The following is a 25,934-nucleotide window of genomic DNA, read 5'->3' as shown; positions in this document are numbered from 1 at the left end:
TCTTTGGTCTATTCCGCTCGGAGTCGCATTTTCACTTCTCCTGATCTCATACAACACTACCATCCAGTCTGCCAAGCTTCCGGGTAAGCCTACCTGCCTCTTCTGTTGACTACAATACATCTCTGATGACCACGTAGTTTAGGGCCAGTAACCTAGCCTGATGAAAGTGGAGATGATGACTCCCTTTACTCACCCAGAGGCGAGCGAGCCAAAGGTGTCTCAGTCATCTGATAATCCCTAAGTCGATGAGAGACCCATTGGTTAACTTGAGCTCGGATTTCTTCTTCATCGGGCTCTGCTCTCCATTAACTCATGTATTGAGAATAGATGATGTCGTAGTGGAAAAGCGACTAAAGGGGCTCCCGAACTGGGTTTGAGAAGAATATGTAATCTATTATACCATCTCTGTATTTTGCGACAACCTATATCCCCGATAATAAGCTCTATCGTATATGACTCGACAAGATAATATGGATGAATACCTTGCCACCTTACATCGGACGAAAGATGATCCGTGTGAGTGGTTGGTTGAGCAGCTTGATTGCTGCCTGCTTCTTCTCTTTCGTCACTTTGAGGAGTCAGCACTGCTCTCATGAGTCACACCCAGCCGCACTGGACCCAAAAACCACGGCGATGATTTAAACGATGCGCTAGAACCACAAAAAGTCTCATGGCAATGGAAGCAGACAAGAAGCTCTTCAGGAACTTGGAGATCTCCAATTCTGAGCTGACCAATGAGATCCAACAACTAGCTCGCTCAAGGAACCATCAAAATGACAACCATATCGCCATCAAGGACCTACTGCTGAGGTTGTATAATTCAATCATCAGAATCGCAGGACGACGGGGACATCCGCCGGCCCCGAACAAGACCATCATTGAGGCGTATCACAGCTTCTTTGGACCCATAGAGGCACTTGCTGGGCTTCCCATGGGTGACTTCCTCACTGCACGCATGTTTATGTACCTTTCAAATGCATTGATTTACGACAAATCTCTCAATTTGAGGTTTAGCGAGAGCAAGGCTGCAGCTGCCTCAGCATTCTTGCATGAGTTTTGCGTCGAGCTGGATGACGGGTTACTCGAGCCCCTGAAGAGGATGTGGATTAAGGATAACCAGGAGCAGTTCCACTGGGTCTTTTCTGAGTGCCCAGTCCAGCACTCAGAAGAGTCTGGTATTGATCCTGCCAGATATTCAGACCTTGCACAAGCACTGTCACCGGAGGAGCTCAAAGCAGCAGGGGGAAAAGGACGGCAATGGTTTCGTTCAGAGCCTGAGGACGAGCCGGACCGGAAACTCTTCTCCACAAGGCTCCCCGATATTGATGACGAAGACACAGAGAATCTTATTTGGAAATGCGTAGGAACCGACGGTCCTATTTGCTCAGGCCGGGTGTACCGCACACTCAACAAAGACGCTGGCGAAGAATCTCTTCACTCGGTTCCTGTGCTTCGAAGATCACGGCAGTTTATCCTTGATGCGCGGCAAATCTCAAAGCCCCTGATAACCAAACAGGGACGGCATCTGCTGGCGGGGATTCTCTTCAGGGCAGAGATACCTACCGAAATTCGAGAAATGATTTGGGCATATATGAGAGAGCCGCCGCCGTCTAGACAAACCAACTACCTCAAAGGCCTTGACATTGCGACCGCCTACACCCCTTTTCCAAAAGTCCCCAAGCCTTGCCAGGAGTGCAAGTTGAGAAAAGTAAGGCGGCGAGACAAGAGCATAAAGGAAACATGCCCCGAGCACACCATTTATGTTTGGAATCTCCCTCTACGCATGTTTCACGTTCTTCACCCGGGGGGCAACTCAGGATGGTGGCCCTGCGCGGAGGGCCTCGAATGTTCTGGGCACCATGATGATGACGAATGGCGCGTGGAGACTCAAGACGAACTTCTAGAGTGGATTGACGCCGTCATTCTTGAACGCAACTATGAATGTTCTGAGCTCTACGATACAGGCTACGGTCCAGATGAATCCATCACACGAAACCCGAAAGAAGACGAGACGAGACATGAGAGGCTATTTTCAGAAAACGGTCCTTTTGTGGACGTAACGGAGCAGCGCAAGATGGAAGGTGGTCTCTGTGGTCCGCTGAGCGTGATGGCGCACAATGCAGCGGTGGTCAAAGCATTTTTTGAAGGGCGAGAGAGGGGAATCGAAACAGCCGAGGTTCAATGGGCTCTGGGACGCAACTTGGTGGAGCAGGCGAGGGCTGAGGATTCAATGAGGAATCTGTGGCATGGGACTACTCGTTCTTGTTGGTTTTGCCGAAGGTAAGCAACCGAGATGTCGTGAGTGAGTCAGTCTGCTAACTCTATAGACGACCGCCGGATTATTTTAGTAGACCACGCCATTTCCCTCCCTTGATGGCTGACTCGTCAGACTCGGACACGGACTGGTAATAGAGACCATCATGAGCCACGATAGAACTACAATTCACACAAGTCTCTTCAGTTGGGTCAGAAGTGAACGTACCTAGCACTCTGACGAAAGTAAACGCGAGGACCGAAACATCCTTTTTGAGCTCTACGAATCAACTTCCGACTGAGATCACGCCGAGCGGCTTTGGAAACCATTCTCTCTAGCAAGGCGAGGGCATTCCGGCTCTCGGTGACTCTCTAAGAACCGAGGTCGAATCATCAACTATGAGCGGTGACCCAGGGAGAATGAACTTTGCCAGCTTCTCAATATTCTTTTCGTCCCGTACCTAATATTATCCGTAGTCTGTCAGTATATTAAAAAAACGAAAAACGGAGATCAACTCCATCAATCAACGGAACCTGTCCCGATCGGAACCGGGCTATTTTGTAACTCCCCCGAGTCGCCACCTGAGTGCGTCAATGCATGAAGCACCTCTCCACATACTGAAACAGCCCTATATTTATCATGATCATTGAGTCAGCGAGTCGGCTGCAAAGACGAAGACGCCCGAGGTTTGCCCTCAGAGATGCCGGACATGCTCTGCCGATGTTCCTGGAGCTGGATATAGATAGACTTGGACAGCCCTACTAGAGTCTTTGAAGCACGCTAGAATCAAAGCCAGAATCACGCTTTCTTTTGCAATTTGCTGTGGATTTCCTCTCGGCTTACACCATGGCTCTCACTTTGGAAAGGGCCGGAACCATTCCCGTCAATGCCCCTTATTATGATCTCGGCCACCACACAAGGCAAATCACGACGAAAAGCCCAGAGGCTCAGGAATGGTTCAACCGAGGGCTAATCTGGGTGTATTCCTTCAACCAAAAAGAAGCAGCTGCCTGCTTTGAACAAGTCATCAAGCATGATCCCGAATGTGTCATGGGCTACTGGGGCGCCGCCTTTGCTTCGGGGCCCAACTACAACAAGGTCTGGATGGCCTTTGGCGAGAGGGATCTAAAGGTTTCTCTCAAGAAATGCTACGACTATTCTCGAAAGGCCAAGGAGCTTTCTTCTGCCGCTACTCCGGCGGAACAGGGTCTTATCGGGGCTCTCCAACATCGATTTCCAAGCACCGAGCCGCCCAGAGATTTCACACCTGCTGTTCTGGCGTACGCGAATGCCATGAGACAGGTTCATCGTCGCCTTGGAAAGGACGATTTGGACGTCATTACACTCACGGCCGATGCGTTGATGAACACGGCGCCCTGGAAGCTCTACGAGGCCATGACCGGAAAGCCCAACCTAGACACACCTGTCCTGGAGGTACATGATGTGCTCGAGCGCGGTCTAGAGCTTCCAAGTGCAAAGAAGCATCCTGGAATTCTTCACATGTACATCCATCTGGTTGAGATGCCCAACACTCCAGAGAGGGGCATCCGGGCAGCTGATTACCTACGCAATCTTGTCCCTGATGGTGGTCACATGGCTCACATGCCAAGTCACATCGATGCTCTCGTCGGAGACTATCGCCGAGCGTTGTACACCAACCTCGCTGCCACAATTGCGGACGACAAGTACTACGCCCGAGAGGGCGGCAAGAACTTTTACTCGTTTTACCGCATGCACAACTATCACTCGCTAATCAACGGAGCTATGATGGCAGGTCAAGCCCGTGAAGCTCTGGAGGCAACCGCACGCATGGAGGCCACCATCACCGAGGACATGCTGCTGGTAGACTCGCCTCCGCTGGCTGATTGGCTCGAGTACTTCAAGTCGGTGAGGGTGCACGTTCTTATCCGCTTTGGAATGTGGGAAGAGCTCAAAAAGCTTCCGCTCCCGGAAAACAAGGAGCTCTACTGCGTCACGGTGGCTTCGGCGCATTACGGCAAGGGCATCGCATGGGCTGCTACCGGAAATGTTGAAGAGGCCGACAAGGAGCGAGAGCTCTTCCGTGAAGCCCTCAAGCACGTCCCTGAGACACGACTCATCTTCCCCAACAAGGTTCTCGATGTGTTCCAGATCGCCGTGGCGATGCTCGACGGAGAGATCGAGTATCGACGTGGAAACTACAAGCAAGCTTTCGAAAGCCTACGTCTCGCGATTGAGAGAGACGACTCGCTAGTATACGCGGAACCTTGGCCCTGGATGCTCCCGGCCCGTCACCCATATGCAGCCCTTCTTCTCGAGCAGGGACACGTCGAAGAAGCGGCACAGATTTACGCCGAGGACCTAGGACTCGACGACAAGCTGGTTCGAGCACTGCGACACCAAAACAACATTTGGGCACTCCACGGATACCATGAGTGTCTGGTCCGTCTCGGACGCACAGCCGAGGCACGAATTATCCAGACGCAACTTGCCATAGCTGCTGCTGGTGCGGACATCGAGATCAAATCTTCTTGCTTTTGTCGACTGGAGACGATGGACAATGGAAAGCAGAGTTGTTGCAAGTAGAGGATTTGGTCTGAACACTGAGAGAACAAGAGTGACTTTCTGGAGGACGGTTTCTGATTCGTACATCAAGCCATGATGTCAATTATGCGGTCAAGAAGAACTTTCTTGCTAGATAGCCGCAAGAAAAGTATGTAACTAGAGAAAAAGAGTATCAAGAATGATCCAATCTTTGAAAATCAGCTCCATCTCAGAACACGGCGTCTTGTAGCAACGAAAACAAATTAAGTATCCAGCCCTTCCTCCTACTTGGTATGTTTGAGAAAAAGCCACTTAAAAGTGATCAGGTTCTACAATAAAACTAACGCCTTCTAAACTGCCTCCTTCGTTCCTTATTCACCATCTCCCTTCCGTTCGCCGAGTGTTAACGAGTGACGAATCGGCCTGGCTCTTTGTGCAACGGAAAAGACGCCTAACAGAAAGTAGGCAATTCGACTATTCTATATGCACAACAAGGCAAGTTTATATCTCAGCCTCTGTTGTCCTCCACCCATAGCCATTTATTGCTCCTGGCGAGGTTCAGGACCTGGGTTGACCTTTGCCGCCTCCACCTCGGCAGCCGCCTTGTTCTGGTCCTCATAGACCTTCTGCACCGTGGGTCGAGCCTCCATGCGCTTCATCCAAGCTCCAACCTTGGGGAACTTCTCATAAAGATCCTCTCCTCCAAAGCTGGGAGCCCAGCGCTGCCAGGCCACAAACGAAAGATCCGCAAGAGTGCACTTGTCACCAACGAGCCACTCCTTATCTCCCAGTGCTCTCTCCAGAACGCTGTTGACTCTGTGAATTTCCTTGACGTAGCGGTCGATAGCGCTCTGCACCTTCTCAGGGTGAAATTTGGCGAACCAAGAAGCTTGCCCGTAGTAAGGGGCCTGGCCCGAGACCTGAAAGAAGAGCCACTGCTGGATCTCATGCTTCTGCTCAAAGTCGGTGTAGCCAAGCTTATGATCCTGGTCGTATTGCTCAACAAGGTAGTTGACGATGGCTCCAGATTCCCAAAGAGTCAGACCAGTGTTTGGGTCCTCAATCGTGGGCAAGCGTCCGTTGGGACAGAGGGATAGATATGGTTCCTTCTTGACATGGGTGAAGTTGACAAATCTGGTCTCGTATGGGATTTCCAGTTCTTCCATAACGAGAGCGACCTTCCAAGGGTTAGGCCCATATTGGTGCGAGTAAAGAATGACGGTTTGCATCGTGAGAAAATGACTGATGGATGTTGAATAGTGTGAAGTGTGTATTTTGACCCGAGACATCTTTAGCACGACCCGGCATGTCTTATGTCTTATACTCTTGTGATACATTGTTTAGTACAAGACACGGATCAATTAAGTCATTATTCCGAGCTCGTTTCACCTCCTATTGCATTTCCCTGTCTATTACTCACATCGGGGATCTCCACTTGGGTCGTGGAGACGTCGGTGACCAGGTCCCTTGAATTAAGACCCCGAAAAGTGCCCGAGAGTCTCGGCATTCTGATAACTACGGAGCCTCCTAATTGCTTCGAAACCCCTGGAATAATATGGACATATACTTTGCTCCAAACCAATATGTTGCTGCTCGACGTTTAACAACACCAATTCACCGTGCCCTGCTCGCATGTAGTTTTGAGTATATCTTTTACTCAAGGAGGAAATCGAACACCCTAGCTTTTTACCTTGGTTTCTCTACCTTTCTAAACTCTCTCTTCCTCTTAACTTTCATTTGACCATCTTTCCCACACGTGGATGTCTCAACCAACCAAGGATCCGGCCAGTCACATTCAACCAACCTATTAGCAAATGATAACGACGCTAAAAGTGCAGTGCACAGAAGCCAGTCATATAGTTGCAATTCCTAGTAGCCACTGGCCAAGTCAACGCCATCATGCAAGCCTCAAGTTCCACAGCATCAGACTGGCCAGCCTGAGGTTGAAAATGGCACGTTCGGCCGCCGACTTGATCCGGGCCAATCGTCTGTCACCGGCTTCTTTCGGCAGGTCAAAGAAATAAGTCATCATTCGCTCAGGCAGCCAGGCGCCCAAATGTGCACATTCATCAATCGCTCGCATCGAATCATGCGTTAAACACTGCCACCACCATCCGCTTCGGTTTCCTGTGTGCTGACGACGTTGTCGATCTGACCATGGGTGCGGGAAAGGTTGAAAAGCGGTCGCCCTCCTATGGCCCAACTGGTTCTGCCTTACTCCCTCAAACCGCTGTTGTCTCCCCAGACGACGTGGTTTCTGCTATGGTTAGTCGCGTGATTTCTTCCTTCTGTCTGGTCAGTACCTTTTCGACTTCGTACTGATGGAAACCAAGTCGCCCGCCCCTCTCCCGCTTGAAGTGCCAGGAGGTCGGACTGTTTGGCGGTGTGTGAGTTTTCCGCAGCCTCTTCCTCCCCCTTACGCTGACCAACGTTTGGGAGTGCAATTGTGCAATGGGATGGTTCTCTGTTGTGTTAGATTCCGACTGCCCTTATTGCTACGTACGACGCTGCGGGGCCTGCACTTACTCGACAACTTAGACTTCCCTCGACTCGAAAGGTCTGCCCTGTCCTCTTTTCTGCTAGGGCATGCAAGGGTTGGTCAACATGACTGCGTCAACTTATTCTTCCAACCTGATCATCCTCGATTCTTCTGCATACGAATGGAACGAGGAATTCATTAGCGGCCGGCCTCAGACTTATGATTCACAAAACATTCCGTATGTTGTGGGCAGATCTGAGATAACGTCGAGCCATGTCCCTACCACCGCCGACGAACTCATCGACTGCTTTTTGACCGTACTGGATGATCGTAATGTGCCACATGGACCCAGTACTTACCAAGACTTGGACCTTCGAGCTTTGTGTGCCGGGTGCAACATGAAAACAGTGGAAGATGGTCTGGAGAACAACGTCAAGAAGCCCGTTGCGCTGCTGGATGACAGGTCTCGCCTGGCCAACAAGCAACTGGCTCTAGCGGGGTACAGGCGCTCAAATCCTGGTCTATTGAATGTGAGCCAATTGTTGGTCGAGCTCAAAAAAGCGGTATGTTGAAGAACGAAGAATCGGTGCGTACTCGGTTGCTAATCATCCGGCTACCTGATTAGAGATATAATTGCCATGGCCAACCCGATGCTGAAAGAAGGCTTTTGTAGGAGGCCCATGTGTGAGATATAATATCAGAACCTCGCTAACGTACTTTCTAGATATGTGACGAATCCAGACTGTTGTGTCATCATGGTCTTGCTGTCCACTGCATCTCCTGAGCAAGCGCTGTACCTCACAGAGTTTTTCTACAAGTATCTCGGCTCTAAAACTTCCCTTGGCATACATCGCCCGGTTCGTTCAACCTCTTGAGATGCTTGCTGGATATCCACTGACTGATTCCTTTACTAGCCACGAGGAGTTCTTTCTTTCGCATTGGAGTTTCATTTGCAGTTCTATGTCTGGCGCGAAAAAGATGTATTGCGGGAAGATCCGAGGAAGAAGAAGAGCGATAAGCCCCTGCGAAGATCGTTTCGACTTAACTTCATTAACGGGGATGAACCTGAAGGGGGTTCTCAGGTCTGCATTTACGAAGCCCAGATCTCGTGTCTGGTAGCGGGTCTAGACAATCATTCCTGGATGGCATATCTATTCATCGACACCTACTATCAGGAAGACTCCTCTTCTGAGAGTGTGGAGTATTACCACTCCCAGGAAGACCTCAGGACGGATCCTCTTGCAGCCGGAACAGTGGACTCGGACCTACCCATTTGGACCCCGAGAGAGTACTTCCTTGTCGTATACGAGTGTCGGTTGAAGCAAGTCAAGCACGCTCTTCAGAACCTCGTCTCGAGATTGCTATTGAAGCTCGAACCCTATGTAAGACTTTAATCTCCCCTGAACCTATTTTCATAGGAACTAACATCGTGGCCTCAACTAAAGGTTCAGGATTCTATGACCCTTGTACCTCACCCGACCGATGACGGCATCTCGCCTGCCCAAAAGAAGAAGATCCAGCAAATGCTAAACGAAGCCAGCAGAGTGCTACGACAAACCATTCACTCGATCTGTAAGGCAGTCGAGGTCTGGGATAGATTCAGCAGCCGGGACGCAGCCTACCTATCAGACATCCTCCGACCAAGAAGCGGCAGGCCGGACCCAATCCCCCCCTTCAGAGTTGTTGCCAGGATAGGGGAGCACATCGACGGACTGAGGGATCTTCAGCGTCTTGCCGAACAGCAGCAAGAACTATGCGCGGGCCTTGCCCGTGAGGTATGTCGCATATTTAGGGGACGACGAGGAGTAGCCGCTTGTCCATCTAAAAAGCTTACAACGTCAGCTGGAAATGGAGCTTGTCATGGAAGACAACGAGATCACTGTCCAGCAACAGGCAACGGGCGAGTTATTAAAGACTTTGACAGCAATCGGCGTAGTAAGTAATACGCGAACAGTCCTTTACTGTTGGCCAACTCTGGTGCTCACTGCTCAAAGCTATTCCTACCGCTTACAGCCACGGCTGCTCTGTTCAGCATGCAACCTGGCGTTCTACCAGCCAGTTTCTACACTGGAAAGTCATTTCTCCTTTGCTGGCTCCTGCCCACGTTTGTTGCAGTCGTGGCCGGTGTGTACTACAACCGAAAGTCTTTCCGGCTGGGTCGTTCTCGACGAGGAGGGGCCTCGCTCCAGGATCACATCTACTCACTACAAATGCGAGGCCGGTATACCGAGTCGGCAAGATCTTTACTTTCAAGGGGAGCAGATATCTCATACAGGGACGATATTGAACTTGGGCCTGTTTCACGTGTAGCAAGCTTTCTTGATTAGACTAATGGTCATCTATTGAACTTTGCGGGTGAGACCTGGATAAGCCAAGCCAATTTACCGCACCATGACCGAGGAAAACAGACTTTCCAAGTCCACAACTTCGTCTGTACTCCTTTCAGACCTCTCCCTCTCTCTAAGCTCTTGTTTCTCCTTCCGGTCCCTATTCTCAGGATTAATTCTTCCATGCTCCCGAGAATAGTCCCTGACCCTCAGTATTCCGCCCATCGGCAAGGCAGTTCTATGTGTAGCAGTGATGAAGTAGTCCAATTGCTCCTTGTCCCTGAACGTGATGAAACCAATATCTTCTGACCGTAATCCGGTAGATTGGGGTGAGTAGTTAAAAAAGCGACGGGCCAGTTTCATCGCTGTGTCGAGAGAGCGTGGAAGCGGACTTCCGGCACGGATCGTTGCGGTGAAAGGATGCTCCTTGCTGTTGGGAACCCGGAAGCCCTTCTTCTTGGTGAAAATGCCAGCAATCCGGCCACATTCTTGCCGAAGCCTGAGTTTCTGTTGGTTTTCTAGAAGGAGAAGTGCACCAGCCAGAGCGCAAGTGGCCACAGCATCATCCCCGGCATTGTCGGCAACACCACCACCGAGATCTCCCCTGCCAGGCTGAAGATCTTGGCAGTGATACCTAAAGATCTTGAGTAGAGATATAAGCCCGGGAACATTCCCAACTGGGGCTATATCTTTGGCGATGTCGCGAAGATCTACCCAGGCTGAAAAGAAGCGCATCGCTTGAGGGAAATATGTGGACAAGTATTCCCACTCGGCTGCCATCCCAAACCCAATCATCACGAGGTTTGTCTTCTTATCGCAGCCCTGGATAAAATCCAGAATGGCAGTCTCCAGGTCTTCGAGATCAACTTGTCGCTCCTGGCCAAAGCGATGAGATCGGCGAACTGGCATGCCCCTATGCCCTCCAGCGCGAACAAGATTGTATTGTGTGTCTTGGTCTATCTTGATGTTGAGGGTTAAGCCTTTAAGTTGCTTCGCTGTGTAAAAGTCTTGAAGGTTTGGGCAGCCGGCGTCGGGCGACGTAGGTGAATCTGGTGTCGGTGCTGGAAAATATGCAAGACCGACTTGATGGAGCATGCGGTCCTTTTCGCTCGTGATGGCGACATGCTCTGTATCTATCGCGAGGAAAGCCAAGTCCTTGAGCGCATTGTGCAGACTTTGTAGTTTTGTGATTCTATTGTTGAAAAGGTCCCTGGAAGCCGGCTCGTGTCGGAGTTGCTCGTAGGTGGCCATGTTGTTCGAGGGGTGACATTCGCCAAGCTATGGGACGTCTCGATTGGCCTCGTTGACCTCCTGAAAGATAGAGTGCCAGTGATCAAAATACGGCGAGGGATGGGTCGTCGATCAAGATGAGGGATACCATACAAGGGCGAAGTGCTCTTAGATGGGGAATCACCGGTGAGTAGTAGCGATCTCGAGACTTGGGGTAGCGATGAACACCGGATCACGAAAGCTAGGAAAGAAGAAAAGAGCGGTGCACAGCCGGGTATTTATTATTCTTGTTGCCTTGCAGAAGGTTTTGCAACTCAGCTATGTAAGTAGATAAAGTTACGCCATGCACGTACTGCAGTCAGTTAAAAGAGAGTTTGCCTTGGGTTTGGCCCGCCATCGTGCGTTTCTGACTCATCACCGAGTATCCCTATCACCTACTGTTGAAAAATGGAAGAGGGCACTCCAAAAGTAGAACGATTCTTTAGAGAGACCTGGGAATGCTCTGTTTGCCTTGCCCTCATCTTTTCGGGTTAATTGAAGACTCGACCCCTTTTCTAGGTTAACTTGGAGATGATACGTGAGCTCGTATGTCACGCCGGTGATATAGGTGACATTGGCTACCAAGGTTATGCAGTTAATTAGCTGTTGAGCTATATCAACAGCCCTTTGCCTGAGTACGCGCAGAAAGGCATCCCTTACTTTGCTGTTGGCGTAACTGATCCTCTGTATGGCTGACAAGGCGGGGAAAATAGATTTCCCGGGCAGTAAAGAACACACCATGTACACTTGTCCCTTTTCTCCCAGACTGTAACATTATCCCTTAGATGCCCGATCATCTGAAGGATGGCACCTCAACCACGTTCATTCAAGTCGGCTGCGGAGACGGAGAACAATGTCCTTCTTGCAATCCGACACCAGAAGGATGCCGAAAGATTCGTGCACCAGCTCTGGGCTCAGAAGGACTCGATCGCGTCCCTAGTCAAGCACCATCTGGGCCTGGGCAGAGATGATGCCTGCAAGGTCTTGTCTCAAGAGTCTTGGGTACAAGGCGGCTTCAATATTTGTGTTCTCGTCGAAGTCAGCTCCGCTGGCTCGACAAGGCGGTTTATTTTCCGCTGCCCAATGTCTCATAAACTCGCCGAGAATCGATATCCTGGCACGATTGATGAGAAAGTTAGTAGCGAAGTGGCAACGTACATCTGGATGCAGGAAAACTGTCCCGATATCCGGATCCCAAACCTCTTTGCGTTTGGCTTCCGAGATGGTAGCCACGTAAGTCTTTGCAAAGTATCGACGCCACAACCTGCCGACGATATCCTAACTTTCGCTTCGTTCTAGTTTACTCATATCCAGCAACGGCCGGTCTACCGGAGAATCTATCACACGATCTGGCAGTGGATTTACCGTGCTTTTCGCTACCCGCTGCTCTCGAGTTACAGCCACAACCCAACTACTCTGTCTCTGGGAACCGCTTACATGCTCCTAGAGTACATTGGCCCCGAGACGGGCAAAATGCTTTCGCTCACATGGGAACAACATTTGAATGACCATTGTAGACGGACTCGCCTGTTCCATGGCATGGCGCGCATCATGCTTTCCCTGGCCCGTCTCCCTCATTCACAGATCGGTTCCTTCAAGTTCAACCCACACGACGGCTCAGTCGCGCTGGCAAATCGGCCACTCACTTGCACCATGATGATTTTCGAAAACAGCGGGACACCGCGGACGATTGAGCCATCCCAACTTTATCACAGCACGGATAGATTCGTCGCTGACATGCTCACACTGCATGACTGCCACCTTCTTCATGACCCACACGCCGTGCGAGATGAGGACGATGGTCGAGAGCGAATGGCCATCAGGACCCTACTTCGGGCAGTGATGCACCACTTCATCCTACAAGATCGACGGGATGGCCCGTTCCTCCTACAGATGACCGACCTCCATCAAAGCAACATCTTTGTGGATGACGATTGGAATGTTACTTGTTTAATTGACCTTGAATGGATCTGCGCTCTTCCAGTGGAAATGCTGGCAGTGCCGTATTGGCTGACAAACTGCAACATAGACGGCATCATCGACGAGGAGATTGGTATCTTTGACGAAGCGCGGCAAGCCTTCATGTCAATCTTGGATGAGGAGGCAGGTAAGATGCGGTTCATGCACGACATTCAGATCACGAGCACGATGAGAAAAGTTTGGGAGTCGAAAGGAGTGTGGTTTTGGGCCTGTCTCAGATCTGTGAATGCTTGGATATTTGTGTTTGAGGATCATATCCTCCCAAAATTCTCCTCTAACGAAAGACTGGTAGCCGACTTGAAAGAGGTGTCGAGCTTTTGGCGGGAGGAGATTGATTCAGTTGTAGAAGAGAAGGTTGCCGAGGAAAAGAGGTACCTGGCCGAGCTCCAGGGCCTCTTTGATGAAGACATCTAAAGAGATGTCCTTCGGCAACATGTTACTGCATCACGATGCACTCAAGGTCTCGGTGAGTTGGATTGAGGACGGACATTGACCCTACCGTATTGGTTCCCGCTGCTGGCATTCATGCAACGAGGACAGTCCGCACCTACTTGTGCCCGATCAGGGCTGCAGATGTCCCTGTAAAAGGAACTCGTTATCGAGTATCCCTGCCATTTACCGTTGAAAATAAGCCAGGGTATCAAGGAGTCGGTAGCATTCTTTTGAACAGGCCTGGAAATAGTGTGATCGCTTTCCCCCAATCGCCTGCCCCAAGGCATCGTTGAAGTATGGTCTCTCATCCGGGCTGGCTTCATCGATGGCATCTGTTAGTGTTCACCGACCCTCCGGTATCAACCTACAATCGGCCTGGGCGCCGAGTCGCCTTCAGCACTGAGCGAAACACTGTGGGTGCTGTATAGGTAAAAGTGTCATGTCCCGTCTAATGCTTCAACGGCCGGGATGAGGGAGCTTCTTGCTGACATCCTAGACGCAAAACCAGTGCTGGGCATTGCCATTGGCAATATGCGTTGAGAGGTCGAGCATAACGCAACTTGCGGTGCACACAGTCACTATCGCAGATTGAGGCATAGGCATGGAAAGACTGTGTTGTCGCGGAGTTTCTCCTCGTAATCGGGGTCCTCGTTCATTGCGCAATCGCCACGATCCCGGTTGAATTGGCCTCCTCCTTGGCGCTTTCAAGTTGTTACATTGTTCAAAGTCTACTCGGTCGTCCGTTTCGCGGGAATTCCTGGTTGTTGGGCTTGATCGTGAATGGGTTGCAAATGCGTTTCGTCCCATCTCCCTCCATGCCTGGCTTCTCCGAGAAGGGATTGAAGTATCTGTGACGTGTAAAGAAACTCAATCCCCCATGACATGCATGTTGAGGGCCAAGGGAAGATGAAGATGCTAGAATTGGTCCAGATTGCGTTTCCAATGGCCGTGTTGCTCGCGCGGGAAGAGCCTGACCATCCCTCAATTGGGCACCCAGCTTTGGGGGCTTCTGGCCTGTGTCGCATTTGGCTTGCTGAACGTTGCAGGGTCCTTTCATTCGGCTCTAGTTTGGGAAATCATGTGGGTGTCGGCCGGGTCTCAAGTAGCGGTTGCCTTGATTCCCTTTCACAGGTCGGGGCCGGCGACAAGGGAGATGTGTTTCCGCAGGTTGGGGGGATGCGAGGTTCTCCAGCGCTCTCTAACGAGGAAGGTCCGCTGAGTCTCAGCTCGGCTCGGTAATCGTAGTCCGGTGTCCCATAAGCTCAATCCTTTGTGTGGGTGTCGATTCGTGGGCTCTGCGTAGTCGAATGCGCTCCTACGACGGCCTCCGGTCTCGGGTCGAATTGCGTCGTCATCGTCGCTGTCTAGGGAGTGCGACAAGTGGTGTCGAAAAAACGGCTGGTGCTAGAACGGTGAAAATTTCCGGTACATCAATGATACCATGGACAGAAACAGAAGCAGGCAGAATTGGAAAAGGAGGACTTTGGGGGCGAGCCTGGTTTTCTGGTTCTGCCCTGCTGCCCAAGCTTGACACCCGACCACGTCGCTGAGAGCTGCGGAATGGAGGGGGAGTGATCCCAGTGATGCGAAGAGGTCAGATACTTACCTGCTCCCGTCTGTATACGAACAAGTACAGTAGTCGCTGCGAGAGAACACCTGATTATTTTTAGTCGATGCAAAATTTGCAATGTGCATGCTAGGTTGAAAATGCAGTTCAGGGACAGACGGGAGAGTGCATGTTGATAATGTGTGTTAGAGTCACGGGTACGGCAGAAATGGCGCGTCAATCGCTTGGCGCGGAGGCCTCCTCCACACAAAGAGAACATGGTAGGGCATTCAGTCCGAAATTCGATCATTTCCCACCCGGGGCTGTGTAGGGCTCCGTGGTGAGAACGTGATGGGAGGCAGAATGCCAGGCACTCCGGCCTGTGCGCTGTCCAGACGGCCCTCCAGCGGAGCGGACCGTTAATCATTGGGTCCGGGGGAGCGACAGAGCGGAAGCCATCCTGTGGAAATCTTCACGACAAACAGCCACCCCGTTGGCGCCACCATGGGGGACATAAAACACCAGACATGGGAAGGTGAGTGCGCAGCCAATTCAGTTTCGTGTATTTTGTCCCCCTTAGCGCCGTGTTTCATGATGCAGCGGCAGCCCCTGGCTGGAGCACGTTGATTGGATGCGGCGACACGCCCAGAACAAAGGAGACTCGTGTCTCGGTGCCGGTCTTTGTTTACTTTGTCTCTCTCCCACAGGTGAGATCAAGTATGCAGCTCTAACGATGATGCCGGTTGGGGCCCCTACGTCACGGTCTGACTCTGTACGACGGGCCTAGGCGTTTTTAGCATGGGCGTCTTGGGTAGAACTGAGTACGATCTTCTGGCTCAGTTAACCCGTCAAGGGCCAGGCTTCAACTATAATGAAGAACACATTGGTAGAACTAAGTACGGTCGGTGAAGCTAAAGTACTCGATGAAGGCCTCATCAAAGACAATCAACCAACGTAGCATCTGTGTCTGGGCTGCATCTGCCCGCTCGCAGCGGCCAGCTCTTCGGGCTCGTTCATCCGCTATCCCTAGAAGCTTGGGGCCCTGGTGGCGATCGAGCGGGAGACCCTTGTCTGCCATCCATCTTGGCGGACCCATCTTGGCGCATCGTGCCAAGCCCAACTGAGTGCGCTAAGGGGACGAGGCGCTATCGAAGTCGTCGTGACTCAATTGTTTGAAGATGGTCAATATGGAGACTTCTGGTCATGGCAAGTCAACGGCAACTCCAAAAATCACCAAAATAAAGGTAGGATAATGTCTTCGATGCTGTGATACCCATGCAGAGTTGTTCTTGCCTAGGTTTGGTCGGCTCGCTCCCAAGACTTGGATTGGTCCTCACGCATGTGTTTTAGGAACGTCATCAGGGCCCCAGGATCATGGATGGAGCCCTTGGATCCATCCAGGGGAGCGTCCCCTGGCACGGCACCAAGCCACAGGGCCCCAGGGCCGCTAAGCTTATTGCTCCATGGAGCAGTCCGTTTCAACTCCAGGGCTGCTTGGACTGGGCTGTCAATGTTGGAGAGACGGCCCCACGAGAGAGTGAAAGAATAAAAACCTCTCTATGCACAAAAGCTGGGTTGGCCTGTCCTGAGTAAGAATGCGTCAAATGACAAATTAAGAATAGGAAAATAACAAAGAGAAGATCAATAGAGCATTGTATGTGTAAGCTAGTTTTAGAATTATCGTTGTGCAAATTCTTCTCTACAAAGAAGGAGCGTTTGATGACCACCAGAAGTACCTCATCATTCAACCGTCTCACTTATTTCCTCAGGGCCCACACCCTCGACCTGACATCCGCTGCGCCTAGGCCAACTCTCCAGTGTATCAACCACACACTGAATGAGCCGACAAGTCCGGCCAGAAAGGCATGCTGCCTTGTTGCGACCCATTCTAAACACCTGTGATGGTTCGAATGTGTTTCTGGCAATATCTGGTGGAGTGTCCCATCCCCTTTTCATGGCGACGTAACCACTCTCCTTCTTCTCTTCTTCCCTCTTTCCAGACCACAGCGCCCAGTCTATCATTCTTACTTCTGGGCTATTGCTGTTCTATTGCTGTGAGCGTTACGATTACACGATTCTACGACTCTCAAAAGCATTATTACCACGATCTTTACAGCGATTCCATATTACATACCGTCACAAGGAGTAGCCGCCGCCGCCATGGGTGTTTCCGCTGTCGCAAGCAAGCCACTTGGGGTCGCCCCCAGACCCATTCATTTCGAGATGAACCTGTCCACCATCAACGACAAGAGTTACGATCATCGGAAGATCATAGAGGCCGGCTTTGCCCCGTCCAACATCACGCTTGGGAACGGAGAGCTCAGGCCAACGAGCAAGGCACTCGTCCCACGCCATGTCGGGTCTGTCGTTCTTGCAAAGAATGGTCAGTAGCGATGCCGGCCAGTGGCTTGGTTGTGGCTGAACCGTCCATGCTAACAGTTACCCGAATAGGCCTCAAGCTTTGCTACGATGTTATTGCCTTCAATTACATCGCCGTCCACTTATTCGAATGCATGTCAGCTGCTTATTTCTTCGCATTCAAGGATGATCCTCAGGCATGGATCAATCTCCTATGTGAAGCGAAATGCACCGACGTCGACATCAACAATCAAGTCTCATCCTGTGCTGGCTCTGCCCCACAGACCCATGGCCACAAGCGTCACAACTCTGGGAGTGGAGGTGGAGAGCCTAAGAAACAACGGTCCAACAATCGGGGCCAGGACAAGAACCCCTACAATGACAACAACTTCAACAATGCCGACGATGATTATGACAGTGACGAAGATTCCGACAGAAATCACAACATCCAGAAACCCAACAAGGATGAGCCCCCCAAGAAGAACCTCGCTTGCCCATTTCAGAAGTTGTACCCCGGTCGGTTCCCCGAGTGTGAACAGCGCCTCCTGACCAGCTGGGATCGTGTTTACCAACATCTCAAACGCCACCACCTGCTCAAGAAGTCTTACTGTGCTCGCTGCCGCAAGAGGTTCGAGGATAAAGACGACGTCCTCAAAGATGATCACATTCGACGAGGTGATTGCCAAAAGACCACTGCAAAGGAGACCGGGCTCCTCCTCACCGCCGAGTACAACAAGCTCAAGAAACTTGGTCGCGGCACTGATGAGGACAAGTACAAGGAGGCATGGGGCAGGCTGTTCTCAGAAGAGCCCTGCCCCAAATCCTTTCTTCTTGAGACCGAGCTTGAGATGCTCGAACGCGAGGCACCCGATATTCTAGCTGGATTTCCCGAGTTTGATGGGATGTCGGATGCGAGAAAGAAGGAGATTGTTCGTGCCCTCTTCCGGCGAGGTTCGGCCCCGATCCCGGATCCGACCCCACCGGCTCTTACCCAGACCCCAGACCCGGACCCTACCTCGATCTCACAGCCAACTGGCCAAGGCATGGGCACCAACCCGGTTGATGGACAGGCAATGGCGCAAGCCAGTCATGGCTCGATGCCATACATTGACCCGGCGATGATGGCTCAGCTCATGGCTCTCCAAGCCCCGCATCATGCGACCTCGTATGATGGAACCCCGTCTCATCAGACCCCGTATCAGTCGGACCCGTACCATTCGGGCCCGTACCATTCGGGCCCGTACCATTCGGGCCAGTTCTCGGCGCTAGCTTCATCTGATCTTCAGGGCTCGCCCGGCATGAGCACTAGCTCGATTGCCGGTACCCTGACCATGCCGTCTCAAGTTCAGATGAATCCCCAAGCTGGGCATGGCCAACCGCCTAATGGCTCTGGGTCCATCCCGCCGTGGAATTCCGATTCGATGACTGGTCGGCCAATTGAAACCCCGGCCTTGACTGAAATGCCGGGTCAGGTTCCAATGAATTCTACATTCGGATTCTGTTCGCAGAGCCCCGGCAGCCAGAATCATCTCAGCCAGGGCCAGCTGAGCTACCTCGACTCGCTTCCACAGACCTGGTCTGGCTCGATGCAGGCGATGCCTGACAGTTCGGCCTTGGACAATTTCGAAACTGATGACGAATTATCTGATGATTTATTTAACTTTGGCACGAGTGAGGGCCACGATGAGCTGGATCGCTCCTCGGACTGAGGCAAAGGCAGCGGCTCAGGCTCAGGCTTACGACGGCATTGACACGACACTCCCTTTTGGTTACGACTTTTTTGTTCAACGTTGACACGACTCTCTTTTGGCTACGACTTTTTTTTTGTTCAACGTTGACACGACACTCTCTTTTGGTTACGACTTTTTTGTTCAAAGTTGGAAAGTTTTCCTAGACTACTATATACTTTGCTATATAACTTTCTTTTGTCCTTTCTTGCGGACTCCAACATACTCGTGAAGTCATCTCCATCCTGGGTATAAAATGCCATTGACTTGAGCTACCTAACACTTCGCCACTACATCTTCCGCCCTAAATCCTCCTTCCTTCTCACGCACTACCGTGCTCGTCCACCATCTTGTTTACGAGATTCTCCAAGGTCAACTTACAGAGCGCTGCTTGGGCCCTCTCGTCATCTTGCCCAGCCTCCCCCAGCGTCCCTTGTTCCTTCAGGAAGTCCGAAACGACTGTCCGGCCATGCTTCTCCCAGTAATCCCGGGCCATGGAAACTTCCAGTCCCAACCCCCTGTCCAGATACGGCGAGGAAAGTGACTTCTCACTAGGGAAGACGGTAGCATTGATACGCTCCCAGCGTCGCTTGTTGCTGAGATTCGGCTTGTCGTCCCTCGCCAACTTGGCCTTTTGGTAGTAATTGATGCCTTCCGGCAGCACCAATTCACGTAGCTCACACTCTCTCCTGATAATGTGGTTGTCGCATTGACCCACAGAGTCAAATACTTGAGAACATATCGGGCAGTAAGGAGCCCTCATGTGATGACGCTGTACATGTGTGACGACTTTGTCAAGAGTCACCAGGTCATGCTTTTTGAGGCATTGTTGGTGCTTTTGCGTATTTGACGCGTAAAAGGGGCAAGAGAAGCGCAATTTGCCTCTTGGTGGCGAAACCACCACGAATTCTTCGTCGCTGTGCTCTTTGTTGCTGGGTGTTGAGGGCTCTGACTGCCAGTTTGATGACCGTGAGCGTTTGCGAGGAGGCTCTTGTTTGTCGGATGGTACATCGTATTGTGCAATGTCTATGTACTCCCGGACTCTCCTAAGAGAGTGGTCCAAAAGCGGTTGCACTACATGCTGAAACCTGTGTGAAGATGATGCCAAGATGTTTTCGTCATGCTGATCTCCGCAGCAAGACTCGACATCGGATTCATCACTGCCAGAGTCATCAAGACTGTCATCTACCTCATCATCTGATGCAGCTGGAGTGATGTAGCTGTACGCTCCAGAGCTTTCCCTGGAGCGAGGAGGTGGCGATTGGCGGTTGGCAGGGGTCCCCGGTCTGCTCCGTTTGATGCTGGTCGCCGTTGTGGACGAGCTATTTGATCCGGCCGGAACATGTCTGTATGGGAGGCTCTTTGTGGCATGTGTAGTTGGAGGAGATGTAGAGTGCCGAGATGTTGGAGAGTGAGGAATGGCCATTGTATAAGTCAATCTTTTTTAAGGCACAAGAAAGGGGAATGAATTGAGTAGAACAAGCATGAGATGAGGGATTGAGAATGAAAACATCGCAAATGTGGACGAAGTTCCAGACGGACAATATATAGTTGAAGTTGTAGACATGACATTCAAGATCGCCTAACCGCCCAGGGGAGAAAACAAGTCGCAGCCTTGAACACACAATTGCGCCGACGGCGTTGAGGGGTATCATCTCATTGGCCAATCCTACATGGGCCCCGCATAAATCTCCCACAGCTGTGTGCGCTGTGTCTTGAGATGGGTCGCATCAAAAGTCGACCAACCTATGACAGGGCGCAACCCCAGGCGAATGTCGGGCTTAAAGTGCCAGTTTGCCTTTTTTACGACCGCCTATGGCTTCATCGCAACTGAGGAGAAGAAATTACAACGTCATCCGGTAAAACCGACGTGGTTACCCCCTACACAGCATTGAGACCAGGCGGCTGATTCGTGGGGGCCAATCCATTTACTAAAGTTGAAGACCTCCAACACATGTCTAAAGTTCCAATCTCCTGTGATAAGCAAGAGGCAATGGGATTGTCTACTAGGCTACACTACTGCCTACTAAGGCGAAGAAGAAAAGGATCTTTATACAACGGGGAGGCTTTATCTACACGAACCGCAGGTCAGGTTAGAATCCCCCCTCACCAAGTCCGCTACACGACGGGTTTCATCCTCACACACAGTACCCGTCCTCAGCCTCACACTTACGCCCTCGACGCGTGAAGATTCAGTCCTCCTCCGCCTCCCAAATACGCACATTCTTATCTTTAGACGCTGACGCAAGCCTATACGCAGACGGTGAGAAAGCCACAGAAAACACAGCATCCTCGTGTCCCCGGAGAACATGTATCTTCTGGCTGGTCGCTACATCCCATATTATGATGGTCTTGTCCGCAGAGCCAGATGCCAAACGCTCACCATCGTGGGTAAAGGCAACAGACCAAACGAAATCTGTGTGCCCGCGCAGGCAGAGAAGTTGCTTGATGGGTTTGCCAGGTCTCGTGTCCCAGAGGATGACTGTCTTGTCGGATGAGCCGGATGCAAGACGAGAGTTGTTTGGCGAGAAAGCTACGGCGTGAACACAGCCGATGTGGTCGTCGAGAGTTTCGACAAGGTTTCCTTTAAGATCCCACAGGCGTATCGTCATGTCAAGAGACCCCGAAGCCAGGTATCGACCATCAGGTGACAGAGCCACGGATGCGATGGAAGAGTCATGGCCTGATAGCTCCAGTGCCAGGTCACCACTCTCAAGATCCCATACCCGGACGAGATTGTCATGCGCACCCGATGCTAGGTAACGACCATCTGTCGAGATGGCAACCGACATGATGTTTGCATGCGCGAGAAACGTCTTTGAGGGGGAAGTGGGCGAAGCCAACTCCCACAAACGGATCGTTTGATCCAACGAACCCGAAGCCAACGTGTTGTCCTTTGCAGATACTGCAACACTTCGAACAGCACCAAAGTGCATTTTGATGGTCTTTTGAAGGCTTTTGCTTGACAAGTCCCAAACGCGAATACTTTTATCCTCAGACCCTGAGACGAGCTGCTTGCCATCGGCAGAGAAGGCCACCGAGAAGACAGTGTCCTCGTGGCCAGAAAAGACATTGCTCCTCAGTAGCAGTTGACTGGATCGAGTTTTACTTGCTTTGGCACGCGGAGTATTGACCGACGAAGCATTTCTTGATGGAGTATTTCGGGGCGGAACGTTCCTTGATGCATTTCTCGATGGGGCGTTTCCTGAATAGACATCCCCTAGTGCTTCATCCCATCCTAGTGAGGAAGAGACATGTCGCTTCTTCTTACCAGAAGGTGACTCAACCGGCGACGATGGCAACTCCTGGTAGGGCCGCGAAAAGGAATCTGATCTTGCTTGGCTCTCTGTCTGTGGTGTTGATGCCGGAGTCGTATGTGTAGGTTCAGGCGCAGGTGCAGAACTGTCACCGGTTCCCTCTTGTTTAGCTTCTGTCGACTTCCAAGGCTCTGGCCTCGGTCCAAACATGGGATGACTGGTCCGCGACGAAGTAGGCGATCGTGAAACCTCTGCATGACTCCTTCGAGTTGTAGCCCGTCGTGTTGTCCCAGCGTCGTTGGCTGGCTCATCCACTACCACCTGGCGAGTGCCAACAGTGTTGGACACGTTGGTAAAGTCAACTGACCCTGCCAAAAGTCCATCTGATATGACGTCGGCTTGAAGACGTGACATCCTGATGGTCCCCCGAGCTGTAGGTTGTGGCTGTGATGGAGCCGCATTGGGCGGAGCATCAACTGGAACCACAATAGGTGGAGGATCAATGCGCACAACCTTTGGAGTCGTGGATACCGTCACCGCGACGGTCTCAGTAACCCTCTGCGTAGCCCTCCTCTCCAACATCTCCGTAGTGTGAGCAGCCACATCTGCCGCACTCACAGCCCTCGCCGGCCGCGGCGCCGGCTCGTTGTCGTTCCTATCGTGCTTGCTGCATAGAGATCCCATACCTTCATGGCCTTGCGGGATGCAGCCTGCTGGCCTCAGTTAGTGAGTTGTCGATGCAAACTGAGGTTCAGCGAGTCAGGCCACGGAGCTGGTCGCGAGACCCTGACCGTGACCGGGATAACATTATCCTGGACGAGTAAAAATTGCCGCCCTGGTTAATTGCACTTGTTTTAGAATTGAGCTTAGCCACACTCGTCAGAGGACCATTGTGACTCAACACAGGTGTGTGAGATGCAGGAATAACGCACAGCTGCGCTGTGAGATTCACGAAAATGCTTCGGGCCTGAAAGTAACAAGCGCTCTTCAATTACACTCTATTTTACAACGTATTGATAACTGCCTGATGGCCTTTTTCTTCATTTCATCCACAGTTGTGGAAGTTGGGGGCGTCAGCTGCGCAGGGTTATAGCCTGTAATCTTCATGGTCCTCTTTAATCGATGCCACCCTTCACCTTTACACCAGACTTTGTGGAGTCTGTTTTTTGCTATGAAATGCCTCCATATCTGTTATACAGGTATTTTTTTGCGTTCAATCCCAACTGCCTTTCCCAATTACATCATGAAGTAAAGCGTCGCTGGCCATTTACACCTTTTCCCACGTGAAGCACTTGAGCAACGATGCCGTCTTCTGCCCAGATTCCTTCCTTTCGCCGCCATTTTCCTCAAAGCATGTAAATGTTCCGTCGTCATTTCTCCTCCCTCTGTTAATCTGCCCTCCTCGCACGACCAACATGCACAGAGATGCAGCGACAAACATGAAGCCCGTAAACAGCTGCGCTCCAAGGTAACTTCCCGTGCCTAAGTAAATCTCCACCGCAATCGGCTCGCTGAATGTTGAAGGGATGACCATTGCTACCCAGAGGATGCTCAACCCTGAAGCTAAATTCTCGATGCCCATTACCTCGACGATGACTGGCGCTGCGTTGACCCAGAATATCCCAGCCGATAGTCCTCCGACGAGAGCGAAGGTGATGAGCACCCCGAACGTTTTGGCGTTGACCCAGATTGCGAGTGAAAAGACCCCCGTCATAAAAGTCATGAGGGTCGTGATGTTGAGACGACCGTATCGATCGCTTAGCCATCCCAAGCAAGGTCGTCCGATGGCCTGGCCCAACATGAAGAAGGCGGGAATCATAGAAGCCTTGGAAGAGTTGAGCCTGATCACGTTGGCGTAGTTTGCGAGCGTGAAGATGAGGACAAAGTATCCGAGCATGCTAAATGCACCAAAGGCTAGGATCCAGAGATACTCCTTTCTCTTGAGGAGCGAAGTGTCAAAGGCTAATTGGCGTGCCCCCGTAGCACCATATCGAGTCTTGATGAGGAGCGAGCAGACGATGTTTACCACAGCAGAGACAATGGCGAGAATTCGGTACGCCCATTCCAAACTCATGGTGCGTATCATTGCCCCGACCGCGAGCGAATACGTGAGACCTCCAAGTCCTGCGCCTGCGATGGCGATACCGTTTGCCAAGGCGCGTCGTTTCGTGAACCATTGCGAGATGATGCCGTAGGAAGGAAGGAAGAGCAGGCCCATGCCAATACCGAATAAAACACCCTGCGATAGGAAGAGATGCCAGATTTTTGTTGAAAGACTTGCGCAGACGAGACTAAGAGCTTGAAGAACAGCACCAATGAGCATCGTCGGTCTTGTTCCAATTTCTCGAACGAAGATGGTGACGAGTGGTGAGATGAGCATCATGACGCCAATGCTGAGAGATCCGACGGTCGCGTACATGAGCGCCGTTGCTCCAGGGAATGTGCCTTCTTTCAGGTAGTGAGCCAAAAAGACTGAGTAGGCTGCGCTGATGCCCCAAGAGTGGCCGTTGACGATGGCCACCGAGGTCGTGACGACCCATCTATAGCCTTCATCAGGGGCTTCGTCAGATGGTGATGCATTTTGTTGGGATTCTGCCTCTTGAGAGGACGAAGGCTCCTCTTGGTTCCCCATGATTGTTCGAGAGGGTGGGTTGGAAGGAATAGGAATGCCGCTACACCGTCGAGACTTCTATTCATACGCTACTGTGATGCAAGGCTAGATGTCGACGCCGGGCCAGGCCATCTATGAGAGATATGACGGACCACCGGGTCAAGATCCCGAGAAGGTTGCTTTGGAAATTGGCATTTGTCACTCGTTGCCTGATCCAACGGCACAGGGTCCTTATTTCCCTGTGACGACGGCTATTCGGCCGAGGAGGGCGCACGAAAGGATTTTGCCGAGAGGGCTGTTCTAGTCTCCGATCTCAGGCATGCAAGATCGGATCTTTTACGTGATGCTGGGGTCGGGTTTTTATGTCACTGACCCGTAGCATCTTTCGGCTCACGAAATTTGATCAAATGATGTTGATATGCCATTCGAAATGAGGGGCCAAGGCTTATATGAGGTCACATTCCCTGTTTCTGAGAAATCAGGGCCATTGTCTCTCGATTCTCCTTGTTCCATTGGAGGAGGAGTTGTGAAGGTTCCGAGTTGAGTAGACCGATAGCCGTGCAACCTCGCGAGAACCGAACTTACAAGACCCGCCACATCGGCTTAGCCGACACGGTAGAAAAGATTTAGACTAGATATTAGTCCTTGTCAGATGGCCAAAGGGGTTCTTTTGATCAAGTTTCCATGACTCCGTATCCCATTACCCCAGCCAAGACTGATACTGATGAGGAAGAAGCAACGATTTATTCATCACGTAAACGCACCGAGGAATTACTTCAAAAGAGTCTTGGATCCATCATTCAGCCTGGAGTTTATGACTAGAAATCATACGTTGGGTTGGTGATCATCCCTTGTTTTGCCACTAATGCACCATTTCAGTTCCCAGTTCCTTGTTGCTTTGTCCATCCACACTTCGAGATGAGACCCGAATCATAATGTATCATCTATGCTTTCTAGACCAAGCTCCACGCTTTGCTGTAATATGGCATTGTAAGTAAGAAAACGCCATCTGTTCATGGTTGTGCTTAAGGTGGTTCGATGCCTTTGTTCTCTCCTAGTCAGCAGTCCTCAAGCCAAGGATCAGCTGCAGCAGAAGGACTCCATCTTCTAGCTCAGTTAACCCATCTAGGGCCGGGCTACAACTATAATAAAGAACACATTGTCAACACAT

At 51.3% G+C, this 25,934-nt stretch overlaps 10 protein-coding genes across 10 annotated transcripts; 5 read left to right on the top strand and 5 right to left on the bottom strand.

Annotated features, from left to right (window-relative positions):
• Positions 1–676: 676 nt before the first annotated feature.
• Positions 677–2,555, top strand: NECHADRAFT_75594 (uncharacterized protein; the record flags this gene model as incomplete). The annotated part of the gene is made up of 2 exons (XM_003054605.1): positions 677–2,280; positions 2,501–2,555. 2 exons carry the CDS (start codon positions 677–679, stop codon positions 2,553–2,555), a joined length of 1,659 nt encoding a protein of 552 aa, XP_003054651.1.
• A 545-nt stretch (positions 2,556–3,100) lies between these two features.
• NECHADRAFT_31448 (uncharacterized protein) lies at positions 3,101–4,819 on the top strand (the record flags this gene model as incomplete). Its single annotated transcript, XM_003054604.1, has 1 exon — positions 3,101–4,819. One exon carries the CDS (start codon positions 3,101–3,103, stop codon positions 4,817–4,819), a length of 1,719 nt encoding a protein of 572 aa, XP_003054650.1.
• Positions 4,820–5,316: 497 nt separating this feature from the next.
• Positions 5,317–6,006, bottom strand: NECHADRAFT_90504 (uncharacterized protein; the record flags this gene model as incomplete). Its single annotated transcript, XM_003053894.1, has 1 exon — positions 5,317–6,006. One exon carries the CDS (start codon positions 6,004–6,006, stop codon positions 5,317–5,319), a length of 690 nt encoding a protein of 229 aa, XP_003053940.1.
• Positions 6,007–6,934: 928 nt separating this feature from the next.
• On the top strand, positions 6,935–9,583 carry NECHADRAFT_75591 (uncharacterized protein; the record flags this gene model as incomplete). The annotated part of the gene is made up of 11 exons (XM_003054603.1): positions 6,935–7,042; positions 7,078–7,164; positions 7,254–7,334; positions 7,448–7,494; positions 7,609–7,755; positions 7,981–8,113; positions 8,171–8,638; positions 8,675–9,031; positions 9,099–9,191; positions 9,251–9,380; positions 9,567–9,583. The coding sequence occupies 11 exons, from the start codon at positions 6,935–6,937 to the stop codon at positions 9,581–9,583; spliced, it is 1,668 nt and encodes a 555-aa protein (XP_003054649.1).
• Positions 9,584–9,637: 54 nt separating this feature from the next.
• Positions 9,638–10,834, bottom strand: NECHADRAFT_75590 (uncharacterized protein; the record flags this gene model as incomplete). The annotated part of the gene is made up of 1 exon (XM_003053893.1): positions 9,638–10,834. One exon carries the CDS (start codon positions 10,832–10,834, stop codon positions 9,638–9,640), a length of 1,197 nt encoding a protein of 398 aa, XP_003053939.1.
• Positions 10,835–11,656: 822 nt separating this feature from the next.
• On the top strand, positions 11,657–13,246 carry NECHADRAFT_75589 (uncharacterized protein; the record flags this gene model as incomplete). The annotated part of the gene is made up of 2 exons (XM_003054602.1): positions 11,657–12,085; positions 12,152–13,246. The coding sequence occupies 2 exons, from the start codon at positions 11,657–11,659 to the stop codon at positions 13,244–13,246; spliced, it is 1,524 nt and encodes a 507-aa protein (XP_003054648.1).
• Positions 13,247–16,970: 3,724 nt separating this feature from the next.
• Positions 16,971–18,877, top strand: NECHADRAFT_75588 (uncharacterized protein; the record flags this gene model as incomplete). Its single annotated transcript, XM_003054601.1, has 2 exons — positions 16,971–17,193; positions 17,262–18,877. The coding sequence occupies 2 exons, from the start codon at positions 16,971–16,973 to the stop codon at positions 18,875–18,877; spliced, it is 1,839 nt and encodes a 612-aa protein (XP_003054647.1).
• Positions 18,878–19,171: 294 nt separating this feature from the next.
• Positions 19,172–20,321, bottom strand: NECHADRAFT_75587 (uncharacterized protein; the record flags this gene model as incomplete). Its single annotated transcript, XM_003053892.1, has 2 exons — positions 19,172–19,224; positions 19,277–20,321. The coding sequence occupies 2 exons, from the start codon at positions 20,319–20,321 to the stop codon at positions 19,172–19,174; spliced, it is 1,098 nt and encodes a 365-aa protein (XP_003053938.1).
• Positions 20,322–20,949: 628 nt separating this feature from the next.
• NECHADRAFT_57721 (uncharacterized protein) lies at positions 20,950–21,963 on the bottom strand. The gene has a single exon (XM_003053891.1). It carries the CDS (start codon positions 21,829–21,831, stop codon positions 21,088–21,090), a length of 744 nt encoding a protein of 247 aa, XP_003053937.1. The 5' UTR covers positions 21,832–21,963; the 3' UTR covers positions 20,950–21,087.
• Positions 21,964–23,419: 1,456 nt separating this feature from the next.
• Positions 23,420–24,784, bottom strand: NECHADRAFT_30896 (uncharacterized protein; the record flags this gene model as incomplete). Its single annotated transcript, XM_003053890.1, has 1 exon — positions 23,420–24,784. The coding sequence occupies one exon, from the start codon at positions 24,782–24,784 to the stop codon at positions 23,420–23,422; it is 1,365 nt and encodes a 454-aa protein (XP_003053936.1).
• Between the last annotated feature and the right edge of the window lie 1,150 nt (positions 24,785–25,934).

This window comes from Fusarium vanettenii (genome assembly GCF_000151355.1).
Source record: "Fusarium vanettenii 77-13-4 chromosome 1 genomic scaffold NECHAsca_1_chr1_3_0, whole genome shotgun sequence".
NCBI lineage: Eukaryota > Fungi > Ascomycota > Sordariomycetes > Hypocreales > Nectriaceae > Fusarium > Fusarium vanettenii.
Note: the sequence above shows the minus strand (reverse complement) of the source record. Positions and strands in the feature narration are given on the sequence as shown.

Bases quoted from the DNA above. Each gene is read 5' to 3' on its own strand.
- NECHADRAFT_57721 (XM_003053891.1), bottom strand. From the start codon at position 21,831: ATGCACTTTGGTGCTGTTCGAAGTGTTGCAGTATCTGCAAAGGACAAC.